The 16,707-nt window shown below is 39.5% G+C and overlaps 1 protein-coding gene across 1 annotated transcript; it reads left to right on the forward strand.

The window, feature by feature from the left end:
- Positions 1-2,497: 2,497 nt before the first annotated feature.
- Positions 2,498-3,130, forward strand: LOC120882170 (high mobility group protein B3-like). Its single transcript, XM_040266043.1, has one exon. The coding sequence runs from the start codon at positions 2,513-2,515 to the stop codon at positions 3,098-3,100; it is 588 nt and encodes a 195-aa protein (XP_040121977.1). The 5' UTR covers positions 2,498-2,512; the 3' UTR covers positions 3,101-3,130.
- The last annotated feature ends 13,577 nt before the right edge of the window (positions 3,131-16,707 follow it).

Here is a 16,707-nt window from a genome sequence, read left to right on the forward strand (position 1 = left end):
TGCCTCTTGAGAAATCTGTATGCAGGTCAGGAAGCAAGAGTTAGAACTGGACATGGAACAATAGACTGGTTCCAAATAGGAAAAGGAGTACGTCAAGGCTGTATACTGTCACCCTGCTTATTTAACTTATATGCAGAATACATCATGAGAAATCCTGGGCTGGAGGAAGCACAAGCTGGAATCCAGATTGCTGGGAGAAATATCAATAACCTCAGATATGCAGATGACACCACCCTTATGGCAGAAAGTGAAGAGAAGCTAAAAAGCCTCTTGATGAAAGTGAAAGAGGAGAGTGAAAAAGTTGGCTTAAAGCTCAACATTCAGAAAACAAAGATCATGGCATCCAGTCCCATCACTCCATGGGAAATAGATGGGGAAACAGTGGAAACAGTGTCCGACTTTATTTTTCCAGGCTCTAAAATCACTGCAGATGGTGATTGCAGCCATGAAATTAAAAGACGCTTACTCCTTGGAAGAAAAGTTATGACCAACCTAGATAGCATATTCAAAAGCAGAGACATTACTTTGCCAACTAAGGTCTATCTAGTCAAGGCTATGGTTTTTCCTGTGGTCATGTATGGATGTGAGAGTTGGACTGTGAAGAAGGCTGATGCTTTTGAACTGTGGTGCTGGAGAAGACTCTTGAGAGTCCCTTGGACTGCAAGGAGATCCAACCAGTCCATTCTGAGGGAGATCAACCCTGGGATTTCTTTGGAAGGAATGATGCTAAAGCTGAAACTCCAGTACTTTGGCCACCTCATGTGAAGAATTGACTCATTGGAAAAGACTCTGATGCTGGGAAGGATGGGGGGCAGGAGGAGAAGGGGACGACAGAGGATGAGATGGCTGGATGGCATCACAGACTCAATGGACGTGAGTCTGAGTGAACTCCGGGAGATGGTGATGGACAGGGAGGCCTGGTGTGCTGCGATTCATGGGGTCGCAAAGAGTCGGACACGACTGAGCGACTGAACTGAACTGAACTGAACAGCTAGAGAAATGAGAGTCCTTACCATATATAGGCATCTTCTTGTAGTAAGGTAGAGAAACATGTCTTAAAGTTATTAAAATTCCAAACACTAAGCAAAAATACTTTAAAGACCACCTTCTCAAAGAATATGGTTTGCTCACAAAATCAAGGTATTGGGTTTCTTTCAGAATAATGTTTCATACTAACATATTTGTGAGTGATATGACATGATGTTTGAGACCAGTTTAATATTCCAGGCCACATTGTATAGTGGCTCAGACAGTAAAGAATCCGCCTGCAATGCAGGAGACCTGGGTTTGATCCCTGGGTTAGGAAGATTCCCCTGGAGAAGGGAATGACTACCCACTGCAGTATTCTTGCCTGGAGAATCCCACGGACAGAGGAGCTTGGCAGGCTAAAGTCCATGGGGTCGCAAAGAATCAGACATGACTGAGCAACTAACACTTTCACACTTTTTACACATATATGAACCCCACTGTAACCACAAATCAAAGACCTGTTAATACAATAGATACACAAAAACCAAAAAGAAAGACACAAAAACATACTGCTAAATAAAGTCATCAAACCATATGTAGAAACAAAATGAAGAAGAAATGAACAGAGAATAATTACCAGAACCACTGTGAAACAGAAGAAAAATGAAAATAAGTACATAATTATCAACAATTACTTTAAATGTCAACAGAATAAATGCTCTGATCAAAAGACTTAAGGTGGTTGATTGGATAAAAACAACACCCTTCAATATCCTGCCTACAAGAGACTCACTTCAGGGCTATTAGACACAGACTGAAAGAGGCAAGGATATATTTGTTGGATCATAGAGAAAGTAAGGGAATACCAGAAAAGCATCTGCTTCATTGACTGTGCTAAAGCCTCTGACTGTGTGGATCACAACAAACTGTGGAAATTTTTTAAATAAAGAGATGGGAATACCAGACCATCTTATCTGTTTCCTGAGAAACCTGTATGCAGGTCAAGAAGCAACAGTAAGAACCAGACATGGAACAACAGACTGGTTCAAAACTGGGAAAGGACTACAACAAGGCTATATATTGTCACCTTACGTATTTAATTTATATGCAGAGTACATCATGTGAAATGCCAGGTTGGATGAATCACAAGCTGGAATCAAAATTGCCGGGAGAAATATCAACAACCTCATATATGCAGATGATACCACCCTAATGGCAGCCAGTGAAGAGGAACTAAAGAGCCTCTTGATGAGGGTGAAAGAGGAGCGTGAAAAAGCTGGCTTGAAACTAACATTTAAAAAAACTAAGATCATGGCATTCGGTCCCATCACTTCATGGAAAACAGAAGGGGGAAAAGTGGAAGAAGTGACAGATTTTATTTTCTTGGGCTCCAAAATCAATGCAGACAGTGACTGCAGCCATGAAATTAAAAGATGCTTGCTCCTTGGAGGCAACTCTTGTGGATGCAGCTACACGAGCATGTGGAGTACTGAGCTGTGCATCATGCCCTGGGCTGCCCAGACTAGTGAATAATACAGTCAAGATGGCTAAAGGTGATCCTGAGAAACCAAAGGGCAAGATATCTGCTTATGCCTTCTTTGTACAGATGTGCAGAGAGGAACATAAGAAAAACCCTGAGGTCCCTGTCAATTTTCCTGAATTTTCCAAGAAATGCTCTGAGAGATGGAAGACCATGTCTGGGGAAGAGAAGTCTACATTTGATGAAATGGCAAAGGCGGATAAAGTGCACTATAATCAGGAAATGAAGGATTATGGATCAGCTAAGGGAGGCAAGAAGAAGGACCCTAATGCCCCCAAGAGACCACTGTCTGGATTTTTCCTATTCTGCTCTGAATTCTGCTCCAAGATCAAGTCTACAAACCCTGGCATCTCTATTGGAGATGTGGCAAAGAAGCTGGGTGAGGTGTGGAATAACTTAAGTGACAGTGAGAAGCAGCTATACATCAACAAGGCCGCAAAGCTAAAAGAGAAGTATGAGAAAGATGTTGCAGACTATAAAGGGGAGTTTGATGGTACCAAGGGTCCTGCTAAAGTTGCCCGGAAAAAGGTGGAAGAGGAAGAGGAGGAGGAGGAAGAAGAGGAGGAGGATGAATTTAAAAAAAACTGTTGATCTGTCTCCTTCTGAAAACCTTAGACTAGGGAGCACCATGATTGACACACCACTCACCCAAGACATGTCTGTTGCCCTCACTAGGTTTAATTACCCAACTGGATCATGATCATATCGTAGTCTCTCAAAGTGCTCTAGCAATTAGCAGTGTTACATGAAGTGGCCATGGGTGTATGGAGCACCTGGAAACTGTATCAAAGTTATACATATTTCCAAACATTTTTAAAATGAAAAGGCTCTCATCTTCTCCTCACTCTGTGCACTTTGCTGTTGGTGTGACAAGGCATTTAAAAATATTTCTGACATTTTTTTTTTAATTTGGAAGGCAGTATGTTAACTCTATGGTCATTGGCTAGAAATCCTGAATTCTCAACTGATTACATATCTATAGTTTGTAAAAAAACAAAAAACAAAAAACAAAGCAACCAAGACACACTCTTGACGCTCCTTGCTTGGTGTGGAGGCTGTGGGGGTGATGTCTTCTGGAGGGGCCATAGCTCAGGGCATGCACTGTGGGGGCATCCATTTAGCTTCAGGTTGTCATGTTTTTGTATATAGTGACATAGCATCCCACTGCCATTCTTAGCTGTGGAAAAGGAGGGGGGTCACCTGGCATGAGAAGCATTCTGGATCCTTTTTAGTTGAAGTGTGGTTGTTTTAAGCATTTTTTAAAAAACAAACCATAGAACTCTTAACTGTCAGCAAAGCCAAGAGCCACTGCACCAGTGAAAGTTCAAGAACCTTCTGTACTAAACACAATCTGCAACGTTCTGTTATTTTTTTGTATGTTTAGAATGCTGAAATGTTTTTGAAGTTAAATAAATACTGTTACATTTAAAAGATGCATACTCCCTGGAAGGAAAGCTATGACAAACCTAGACAGCATATTAAAAAGCAGAGATATCACTTTGCAGACAAAGGTGCATGCAGTCAAAGCTATCATTTTTCCAGTAGTGATGTACGAATGTGAGAGTTGAACCATAAAGAAGGCTGAGCATTGAAGAATTGATGCTTTTGAATTGTGGTGCTGAAGAAGATTCTGCAGAGTCCCTTGGATCACAAAGAGACCAAACCAATAAATCCTAAAGGAAATCAACCTGAACATTCATCAGAAGGACTGACTCTGAAGCTGAATATACAATACTTTGGCCACCTGATGCAAAGAGCTGACTTATTGGAAAAGTCCCTGATGCTGGGAAAGATTGAAGGCAAAAGGAGAAGGAGGTGACAGAGAATGAGATGTTAACTAGCACCACTGACTCAATGGACATGAACTTGAGCAAACTCTGGGAGATAGTGAAGGACAGAGGAGCCCAGTGTGATGCAGTCCATGAGACTGCAAAGAGTTGGACACAATTTAGTGACAATACAGTATAGTAATATGTACAGGAAAAATGTATTAATAGATGAATTAAAATTGGCAAAGTGTTGATAATTCACTGAGTGATTCATTGTTATTCATAGGTATTTGTTATAGTGTTCTCTCTAATTTTGTGTATGTTTGAAATTTCCCATAATAAAACATTAAAAAAATAAAGCTTTGGTTTTCCTGTCAGAACAAGATCAGTGACAGAGTGAAAGAAAAAGATCTAAGAAAATATACTATTTAAGGTGGAAAAACAAGGATTTTCTTAGGAAAATGTGATCTTGAGAACAAACTACACAGAAATGAAAGGGAAATAGAAGATACACTTAAGAATCTAAAGCTTCTTAAATATGTAACTAGGAAACAAGGATATATTAATTATTACTAAGTCAGAGAGGTTGTTTGGGTCCCAAAGAAACCAAGAAGAGATAGGGAGAGAAGAAAAAAATGCATTGAAATTACTCTAACCACAAGAGTCCATATCTACAATGCTCTGAGCAGGTATTCCCATAGAAAACTGTTCTCCAAAAGCTGACCCTAGACTGTCTATATTTAGAGCAACTGGGGGAAAACCCACATAATATAGGCAAAATGTGCCCTCCTCAAAGATGTTCACACTTTAATTCCTAGAACTTGTGAATATATTACATGATAAAAGGGACTTTGCAGATGTAAATAAGGGTACAGACTTTAAGATGGGAAGATTATTCAGGTTTTCTGGGTAGGTCCAATCTAATAACATGAGCCCTTTAAAAGCAGCAAACCTATCCTGGCTGTCAGCAAGAGAGATATGGCAGAAGTCAGAGGGATTCCAAGGGTAGGATGTAGGGGTCCATGTGCAAGAACTGGAAAGAGCCCTTTAGGAGCTAAGGGCTACCTTAGCCTGTCAGATGATAGCTGACAAGGAGTCACAGTCCTCAAGTCTACCAGAGTACAGAACTAGATTTTAACAACAACCTGAATGAGCTTGGAAACAGATTCCAGAGCCTCTGATAAGAGCCCAGCTGGCCAATACCTTGATTACGGCCTTGTGAAACTCAGAGCAGAGAAACCAGTTGAGCCAATCCAGACTGCTGACGTATAGAACAGTGAGATAACAAGTTTGTATCACTAAATCTTGAAATCTGTGATAATTTGTTACAACAGCAATAGAAAAATATTATATGCCATAATATTAAGTGGATATAAAACATTTAAACAGATTTATGAAAGGGAGACAAGAATATCATAAAGTACTTCAAGCATTTTATTTTTTAGGAAGCAATATAAAATATTTATTCAAATTTTATACATTTATAGAGATCTTTACTTCAAGCATTTTAGATGAGTTTCAAGGCAACAAAATTATGTGTGAACATGTTCTCTTGGGCAGAAGTTCAGAACATGTATGGATTTAGGACACCAAGAGAAAGAAGCAGGGAAGATGAGACACATAACAAGAGAATGGGGCCAGACAGTAATAGATTGAGTTAAGCCTAGAGTAGACATTGATTTTAATGGTGGAATTATCCAATTCTTGGAGGTGAAAGTGGATAAGAATCATTGACCTGTGGATTATTGATCTGCTTTTTCAGATCCAGAATTTCTTTTATCCCCCTGCCTGGTTTTATTGAGGCATAACTGACATAACACTTTTATCACACCTAAGGAAATGAACAATAATATTCTTATAATAAAATTTTAATATCTTCTAATAATATCATCCAAGCCATATTAAGATTTCCCTAGTTGTCCCCCAAATATCTTTTTTTTTTTCATTTTTAAAGCCAGGAGCCAGTCAATTTCCTGTATTGTATGTTGTGGTCTCTTTAGTGTGTTTGATTTGAAACATTTGTTCCACATTTTTATAAAATAGTTTTGAAGTTAGAGAAAATGGACAGCTGAGCTTGAAAACTGACAACAAAAAAAAGGAGCTCTCCAGGGATCAGCAACAAAGAGAGCCCAGTCTAATCACAATCACATGAGTCTTTAAACAAATGAAAATGAAAACACAGCAACCCCAAAACCATGGGATTCAGGAAAATCAGTGCTAAGAGGAAGGTTCATAGCAATACAAGCTTACCTGAAGAAACAAGAGAAACATCAAATAAATAACCTAACTTTAGAGCTAAAGCAACTAGAAAAAGAGAAATGAAGAATCCCAAAGTTAGGAGAAAAATAAATCATAAAAATCAGAGGAGAAAAATTGAAAAAAAAAAGGAACACTATAGCAAAAATAAACAAAAGTAAAAGCTGGTTCTTTGAGAATATAAATAAAATAGACAAACCATTAGCCAGACTCATCAAGAAAAAAAGAGAAGAATCAAATCAGCAAAATTAGAAATGAAAATGGAGAAATCACAACAGACAACACAGAAATACAAAGAAAGGATCATAAGAGACTACTATAAGCAACTATATGCCAATAAAATGGAGAACTTGGAAGAAATGGACAAATTCTTAGAAAAGTATAAACTTCCAAAACTGAACCAGGAAGAAATAGAAGATCTGAACAGACCCATCACAAGCACAGAAATTGAAACTATAATAAAAAAATCTTCCAATAAACAAAAGCCCAGGACCAGATGGCTTCACAAGTGAATTATACCAAAAATTTAGAGAAGAGCTAACACCTATCCTACTCAAACTCTTCCAGAAAATTGCAGGGGAAGGTAAACTGCCAAACTCATTCTATGAGGCCACCATTGCCCTAATACCAAAACCAGATAAAGATTCCACAAAAAAGAAAACTACAGGCTAACATAACTGATGAACATAGATGCAAAAATGCTCAATAAAATCCTAGCAAACAGAATCCAACAACATATTAAAAAGATCATACAACATAACCAAGTGGGCTTTATCACAGGGGTGCAAGGATTCTTCAATATTTGCAAATCAATCAATGTGATACACCACATTAACAAATTTAAAGATAGAAACCACAAGATTATCTCTATAGATGCAGAGAAAACCTTTGACAAAATTCAACACCCATTTATGATTAAAACTCTCCAGAAAGCAGGCATAGAAGGAACATATCTCAACATAATAAAAGCCATATATGATAAACCCACAGCAAACATTATTCTCAATGGTGAAAAATTGAAAGCATTTCCTCTAAAGTCAGGAACAAGACAAGAGTACTTACTCTTACCACTACTATTCAACATAGTTTTGGAAGTTTTAGCCACAGCAATCAGAGAAGAAAAAGAAATAAAAGGAATTCAGGTTGGAAAAGAAGTAAAACTTTCACTATTTGCAGATAACATGATCCTCTAAATAGAAAACCCTAAAGATACCACCAGAAAGTTATTAGAGCTAATCAGTGAATATGGTAAAGTTGCAGGATATAAAATTAACACACAGAAGTCCCTATACACTAACATTGCATTTCTATACACTAACAATGAGAAAACAGAGAAATTAAGGAAACAATCCCATTCATCATTGCAAAGAAAAGAATAAAATACTTAGGAATAAGTTTACCTAAAGAAACAAAAGACCTATATAAGGAAAACTATAAAACACTGATGAGAGAAATCAAAGATGACACAAATGGAACAAAGTAGAAAGCCCAGAGGTAAATCCACGCACCTATGGACACCTTATCTTTCACAAATGAGGCAAGAATATGCAACGGATTAAAAACAATCTCTTTAACAAGTGGTGCTGGGAAAACTAGTCAATTGCTTGTAAAAGAATGAAACTAGAACACTTTTAAACACCATACACAAAAATAAACTCAAAATGGATTAAACATCTAAATGTAAGACCAGAAACTATAAAACTCCTAGAGGAAAACATAGGCAAAACACCCTCTGACATAAATCACAGCAGGATCCTCTATGACCTACCTCCCAGAGTAATGGAAATAAAAGCAAAAATAAACAAATGGGACCTAAACTTAAAAACTTTTGCACAATGAAGAAAACTATAAGCAAGGTGAAGAGACAGCCTTCAGAATGGGAGAAAATAATAGCAAATGAAGCAACTGGCAAAGAATTAATCTCAAAAATATACAATCAGCTCATGCAGCTCAATACCACAAAAATAAACTACCCAATCAAAATATGGGCCAAAGAACTAAGCAGGTTTTTCTCCAAAGAAGACATATAGTTGGCTAACAAACACATGGAAAGATGCTCAACATCACTGATTATCAGAGAAATGCAAATCAAAAACACAGTGAGGTACCATCTCATGCTGGTCAGAATGGCTGCTCTCCAAAAATCTACAAACAATAAATGCTGGAGAGGGTGTGGAGAAAAGGGAACCCTCTTACACTGTTGGTGGGAATGCAAACTAGTACAGCCACTATGGAGAACAGTGTGGAGATTCCTTAAAAAACTGGAAATAGAACTGCCTTATGACCTAGCAATCCCACTTCTGGGCATACACACCAAGGAAACCAGAATTGAACGAGACACATGTACCCCAATGTTCATCGCAGCACTGTTTACAATTGCTAGGACATGGAAGCAACCTAGATGTCCATCAGCAGATGAATGGATAAGAAAGCTGTAATACATATATACAATGGATTATTACTGAGCTATTAAAAAGAATGCATTTGAATCAGTTCTAATGAGGTGGATGAAACTGGAGCCTATTATACAGAATGAAGTAAGTCAGAAAGAAAAACACCAATACAGTATTTAATGCCTATGTATGGAATTTAGAAAGATGGCAATGATGACACTATATGCCAAACAGCAAAAGAGACACGGATGTAAAGAACAGACTTTTGGATTCTATGGGAAAAGGGGAGGGCAGGATGATTTGAAAGAAGAGCTGTGAAACATGTATGTTACTATATGTGAAATGGATGACCAGTCCAAGTTCGATGCATGAAACAGGGCACTTGAAGTCAGTGCACTGGGACAACCCAGAGGGATGGAATGGTGAGGGAGGTGGGAGGGGAGTTTGGGATGGGGGGACACATGTACACCCTTGGCTGATTCATGTCAATATGGCAAAAACCACTACAGTATTGTAAAGTAATTAGCCTCCAATTAAAATTAATTAATTAATTAAATTAATTTTGTTTTTGAAGTGAAGAAGAGTAGGTCAGAGAGATATGTTGTGAGAAGGACCTGACCCAAAGTCAAGTTGCTGACTTTGAAAGCAGAGGAGGGGCCATAAGCCAAGGACTGTAGTTAGCTTCAGTTTACAGCCAGCAAGAAACCGGGGACCTCAGTCCAACAATGGCAAGGAATTGAACTCTGCCAACAGCTCAAATGAGCACCAAACAGATTCTGCCCTGGAGCCAATAGACAGGAGCAAGTCTGGTAACACTTGATTTTTATCTACTAGTAAGTTCTGAGTCGCAACAAACTGTGGAAAATTCTTAAAGAGATAGGAAAACCAGACCACCTTACTTGCCTCCTGAGAAACCTGTATGCTAGTCAAGAAGCAACAGTAAGAACCAGACATGGAAGAACAGACTTCCTCAAAATTGTGGAAGGAGTACATCAAGGCTGTATATTGTCACCCTGCTTATTTAACTTATATGCAGAGTACATCATGTGAAATGCCAGGCTGGATGAATCACAAGCTGGAATCAAGATTGCTGGGAGAAATATCAACAACCTCAGATACGCAAATGATACCACCCTAATGGCAGAAAGTGAAGACAAACTGAAGAGCTTCTTGATGAGGGTGAAAGAGGAGCATCAAAAAACTAGCTTGAAACAAACTCAACATTAAAAAAACGAAGATCATAGTATCTTGTCCCATCACTTCATGGCAAATAGATGAGGAAAAACTGGAAACAGTGACAGATTTTATTTTCTTGGTCTCCAAAATCACTACAGATGGTAACTGCAGCCATGAAATTCAGAGACGGTTGCTCCTTAGAAGGAAAGCTATGACAAACCTAGACAGCATATTAAAAAACAGAGACATTACTTTACCAACAAAGGTTTGTAGTCAAAGCTATGGTTTTTCCAGTAGTCATGTATGGATGTGAGAGTAGGACCGTAAAGAAAGCTGAGTGCCAAAGAATTGATGCTTTCAAACTGTGGTGCTAAAGAAGACTCTAGAGAGTCCCTTGGACAGAAAGGAGATCAAACCAGTCAACCCTAAAGGAAATCATCCCTGAATATTCATTGGAAGGGCTGGTGCTGAAGCTCCAATACTTTGGCTACCTGGTGGAAAGAGCCAACTCATTGGAAAAGACCCTCATGCTGGTAAAGACTGAAGGCAAAAGCAGAAGGAGGTGTCAGAGGATGAGATGGTTGAAAGGTATCACTGACCCAATAGACATGAAAGTGAGCAAACTTCGGGAGATAGTGAAAGACAGGTAAGCCTGGTGTGCTGCAGTCCATGGAGTATCAAAGAGTCGGACACGACTGAGCAACTGAACAACAGCAACAAGACCTGTGTGGGACATCTCACCTCCAGACCTGTAAAAGAGCACACGTGTATTTTAATCTGCTAAGTTTGTGGTAATTTGTTCTGGCAGCAATAGGAAACTCCTTCAGCAAGATTTTGAACCAAGCTCAGAGCCATGCTTACTTTAGGAGGGAGGTGGCTGCTCACAAGAGTGTGAAGGCTGGGTCATTACACCAAGTCCATCCTCATGGCAATAATGTTGGGATGCCAGAAGCATGAGTTTCAAAACATGGATATAAGTGGTTTCAAATAGAAATAAGGATGACCTGAGAACTAGGGGTGTCATCCCAGAAAAATCTCTTAACTTTTCAAGATGACAGGTTTGTGCCAAATGTCACTCTCCAAGAGAGAAAACAGTAAAAATGCATGGAGCTCCACTCTCCCCTATATGGCAAATAGTGCCATTGTTAATCTCTTGATAATTAATTAACAGGACAGTTTAAATTGAGGGATTTTGGACCCTAGCTTAGACAACTAACACACTCTAAGTTGCCTCCTGTTGAGGCTGAAAGCAACATGATTACCTCTTTCTTTCACGTTTTCTATGGTTACCCTTTTTTTCCTCCAGATACCACTGTCTTGGATTTATGCTTTGCTTTCTGACAACAGTGTGGGTCTGGATATTGTTATGTAGTAGGTTCTAGCCACATAATTTTGCTTGGGATAGCTACTTCAAGAACTGAGTTTTGTTTGTAGCTAAGAATTTTTCTTTTAAATAACTATTAATACAGATGAAGTATGGATGGAGTTTAGAAAATTAGACAATATAGACAAATGAAAATATAATAAATAATTAAATAAGTAAAATTTCCACTACCCAGAAATCACCACCTAGGTAAGTAAGACCCTAAGCATAACCTGCAAGATCCATCCCCCACCCTACTCTGTGTGTGTGTGTGTGTCTAGACATGCTCCTATTTTATTACCAAACTGAGATCTCACTACACATATTGTTCTATAGCCCACTGTTTTTCAGTTGTCAACCTTTGTTTTGCTATTTTAGCAAGTTTTAAACTTATCTAACATTTGGATCATATTTGTATTTCTCCAAATGTCCTAAAAATATTCCTTATAGCTACTTCATCCAAAGCAGTACCAAATCCAGACCATGCATTGCATCTGGTTCTTATGTCCCTTAATCTCTTTTAATCTAGCACAGACACCATTTTAAAAAATTCATTTATTTATTTATTTTTAATTGAAGGATAATTGGTTTACAGTCTTGTGTCGATTTTTGCCATATGTCAACATGAATTAGTCATAGGTGTATATATGTCCCCTTCCTCTTTAACCTCCATGGTGTATATATGTCCCCTTCCTCTTTAACCTGCCATCCCTCTAAGTTGTTACAGAGCTCCGTTTTGAGTTCCCTGAGTTATATAGCAAATTCCCATTGACTATCTATTTTACATAGGGTAGTGTATATGCTTCCATGCTATTCTTGCCATTTATCTCACCCTCTCCTTTCTCCCCCATGCCCTTGTCCATAAGTCTGTCCTCTATGTATTTTAATGTTCTCTATGTATTTTAATGATACTGATTTGCTGACAATACCAATGATGCTGCAGAATGTTCCACTTACTGGGTTTGTCTGATTGCTTCCTTGCATTATTTTCTTCTGAAGTTTGTACATGTGGCATTAGTGCAGGGAAAAATCTTACATGTCTGATTAACTTTTTGAACTCTTAGACATGTGAATCTTGGAGTTGGATTAATTCTTTTTGGAGGTCCTATGTGAACTTCACCTATTCCAGTGGACAACAGCCCACTTTGCAGTTGCCAATGGAACTTCTACTCTCCTCACACCTCAGAGTGAGACCCTTCTAGCTGAAAGTGAGCAGAGACAAAAATTGGAGAGGAAATGATTTTGGAGTTAAATTTCTTTGTAAGTTTGGAATTTCTTTCCTTTCCAAGAATTTCATTAGAGGAAAGAACTCACACTGTTCAAATCTGCTGCTACTGCTAAGTCACTTCAGTCATGTCCGACTCTGTGTGACCCCATAGACGGCAACCCACCAGGCTCCCCCATCCCTGGGATTCTCCAGGCAAGAATACTGGAGTAGGTTGCCATTTCCTTCTCCAATGCATGAAAGTGAAAAGTGAAAGTGAAGTCACTCAGTCATGTCTGACTCTTAGTGACCCCATGGACTGCAGCCTACCAGGCTCCTCCATCCATGGGATTTTCCAGGCAAGAGTACAGGAGTGGGGTGCCATTACCTTCTCCTGTTCAAATCTAGGACATTTATATATTATTTGGGATATTTTAATGCTATCACTTGGGCTGAATATGTGACTTCTGGTAAACAATATTGTACAATGTTGCTGGACTTAATTTAAGATAGGAAAATACAACAGGGATAGACTTTACAGCCTATTATGCTGTGGGGAACTTGGAGTTAATTTGATTAATGTCCTATTATAATCCACTTCAGAGCCTTCTGGAGACAAAGCAGAAGTGCTCTACATTGGTCCTAGGAGGAGCAGGGGTTAGTACTGGGAGAATGGTGTCATGAAGGTGAAACCCAGACTGCCCTATTTAACTCTGCTCTCCTACCCCTGATGATAGCAGCCACACTCCAAAAGAATCATCAGTTTGGCTATTAAACCCAAGAGATTAAGAAAACAAAAAGGCTGAGAAGTCTTACAGGAACATCTCCTTTGTAAACGGCTAAATTATACCCCTCATCCATTCATATGTTGAAGCCTTAACCCCAGTACCTCAGAATGTGACTATATTTGGAAATAGGGCATTTAAAGAGAAAATTCAATTAAAATAAGGCTGTTAGTTCAGTTCAGTTCAGTTCGGTCACTCAGTCGTGTCCGACTCATTGCAACCCCATGAATTGTAGCACGCCAGGCCTCCCTGTCCATCACCAACTCCTGGAGTCCATTGAGTTGGTGATGCCATCCAGCCATCTCATCCTGTCGTCCCCTACTCATCCTGACCCCAATCCCTCCCAGGATCAGAGTCTTTTCCAGTGAGTCAACACTTCGCATGAGGTGGCCAAAGTACTGGGGTTTTAGCTTTAGCATCATTCCTTCCAAAGAAATCCCAGGGCTGATGTCCTTTAGAATGGACTGGTTGGATCTCCTTGCAGTCCAAGGGACTCTCAAGAGGCTTCTCCAACACCACAGTTCAAAAGCATAAATTCTTCGATGCTCAGCTTTCTTCACAGTTCAACTCTCACATCCATACATGACCACAAGAAAAACCATAGCCTTGACTAGATGGACCTTAGTCGGCAAAGTAATGCCTCTGCCCTTCAATATGCTATCTAGGTTGGTCATAACTATTCTTCCAAGGAGTAAGCGTCTTTTAATTTCATGGCTGCAGTCACCATCTTCAGTGATTTTGGAGCCCCCCCAAAATAAAGTCTGACACTGTTTCCACTGTTTCCCCATCTATTTCCCATGAAGTGATGGGACCAGATGCCGTGATCTTCGTTTTCTGAATGTTGAGCTTTAAGCCAACTTTTTCACTCTCCTCTTTCACTTTCATCAAGAGGCTTTTTAGCTTCTCTTCACTTTCTGCCATAAGGGTGGTGTCATCTGCATATCTGAGGTTATTGATATTTCTCCCAGCAGTCTGGATTTCAGCTTGTGCTTCCTCCAGCCCAGGGTTTCTCGTGATGTACTCTGCATATAAGTTAAATAAGCAGGGTGACAATATACAGCCTTGACGTATTCCTTTTCCTATTTGGAACCAGGCTGTTGTTCCATGTCCAGTTCTAACTGTTGCTTCCTGACCTGCATACAGATTTCTCAAGAGGCACGTCAGGTGGTCTGGTATTCCCATCTCTTTCAGAATTTTCCACAGTTTATTGTGATCCACACAGTCAAAGGCTTTGGCATAGTCAATAAAGCAGAAATAGATGTTTTTCTGGAACTCTCTTGTTTTTTCCATGATCCAGTGGGCGTTGGCAATTTGATCTCTGGTTCCTCTGCCTTTTCTAAAACCAGATTGAACATCAGGGAGTTCACGGTTCATGTATTGCTGAAGCCTGGCTTGGAGAATTTTGAGCATTACTTTACTAGTATGTGAGATGAGTGCAATTGTGCGGTAGTTTGAGCATTCTTTGGCATTTCCTTTCTTTGGGATTGAAATGAAAACTGACCTTTTCCAGTCCTGTGGCCACTGCTGAGTTTTCCAAACTTGCTGGCATATTGAGTGCAGCACTTTCACAGCATCATCTTTCAGGATTTAAAATAGCCCAAATGGAATTCCATCACCTCCACTAGCTTTGCTTGTAGTGATGCTTTCTAAGGCCCACGTGACATCACATTCCAGGATGTCTGGCTCTAGGTGAGTGATCATACCATCGTGATTATCTTGGTCAAGAAGATCTTTTTTGTACAGTTCTTCTGTGTATTCTTGCCACCTCTTCTTAATATCTTCTGCTTCTGTTAGGTCCAGACTATTTCTGTCCTTTATCGAACTCATCTTTGCATGAAATGTTCCCTTGGTATCTCTAATTTTCTTGAAGAAATCTCTAGTCTTTCCCATTCTGTTCTTTTCCTCTATTTGTTTGCATTGATCGCTGAGGAAGACTTTGTTATCTCTCCTTGCTATTCTTTGGAACTCTGCATTCAGATGCTTATATCTTTCCTTTTCTCCTTTGCTTATTCTTGCCTTGAGAACCCCATGAACAGTATGAAAAGGAAAAATGATAGGATACTGAAAGAGGAACTCCCCAGGTCAGTAGGTGCCCAAAATGCTACTGGAGATCAGTGGAGAAATAACTCCAGAAAGAATGAAGGGATGGAGCCAAAGAAAAAACAATACCCAGCTGTGGATGTGACTGGTGATAGAAGCAAGGTCCGACACTGTAAAGAGCAATATTGCATAAGAACCTGGAATGTCAGGTCCATGAATCAAGGCAAATTGGAAGTGGTCAAACAAGAGATGGCAAGAGTGAATGTTGACATTCTAGGAATCAGTGAACTAAAATGGACTGGAATGGGTGAATTTAACTCAAATGACAGTTATATCTACTACTGTGGGCAGGAATCCCTCAGAAGAAATGGAGTAGCCATCATGGTCAACAAAAGAGTCTGAAATGCAGTACTTGGATGCAGTCTCAAAAATGACAGTTAGATCTCTGTTCGTCTTCAAGGCAAACCATTCAATATCACCGTAATCCAAGTCTATGCCCCAACCAGTAACGCTAAAGAAGCTGAAGTTGAATGGTTCTATGAAGACCTACAAGACCTTTTAGAACTAACACCCAAAAAAGATGTCCTTTTCTTTATAGGGGAGTGGAATGCAAAAGGAGGAAGTCAAGAAACACCTGGAGCAACAGGCAAATTTGGCCTTGGAATGTGGAATGAAGCAGGGCAAATCTAATAGAGTTTTGCCAAGAAAATGCACTGGTCATAGCAAACACCCTCTTCCAACAACACAAGAGAAGACTCTGGACATGGACATCACCAGAAGGTCACCACGGAAATCAGAGAGATTATATTCTTTGTGGCCAAAGATGGAGAAGCTCTATACAGTCAGCAAAAGCAAGACTGGGAGCTGACTGTGGCTCAAATCATGAGCTCCTTATTGCCAAATTCAGACTTAAATTGAAGAAAACCACCACACAGTTGCACTCATCTCACACGCTAGTAAAGTAATGCTCAAAATTCTCCAAGCCAGGCTTCAGCAATATGTGAATTGTCAACTTCCAGATGTTCAAGCTGGTTTTATAAAAGGCAGAGGAACCAGAGATCAAATTGCCAACGTCTGCTGGATCATGGAAAAAGCAAGAGAGTTCCAGAAAAACATCTATTTCTGCTTTATTGACTATGCCAAAGCCTTTGACTGTGTGGATCACAATAAACTGTGGAAAATTCTGAAAGAGATGGGAATACCAGACCACCT

The sequence above is a fragment of the Oryx dammah genome, unplaced genomic scaffold (genome assembly GCF_014754425.2).
Source record: "Oryx dammah isolate SB20612 unplaced genomic scaffold, SCBI_Odam_1.1 HiC_scaffold_23, whole genome shotgun sequence".
NCBI classification, from domain to species: Eukaryota; Metazoa; Chordata; class Mammalia; order Artiodactyla; family Bovidae; genus Oryx; species Oryx dammah.

What these genes read in the sequence shown, in the direction of transcription:
- LOC120882170 (XM_040266043.1), top strand. Translation starts at nt 2,513, where the DNA reads ATGGCTAAAGGTGATCCTGAGAAACCAAAGGGCAAGATATCTGCTTAT.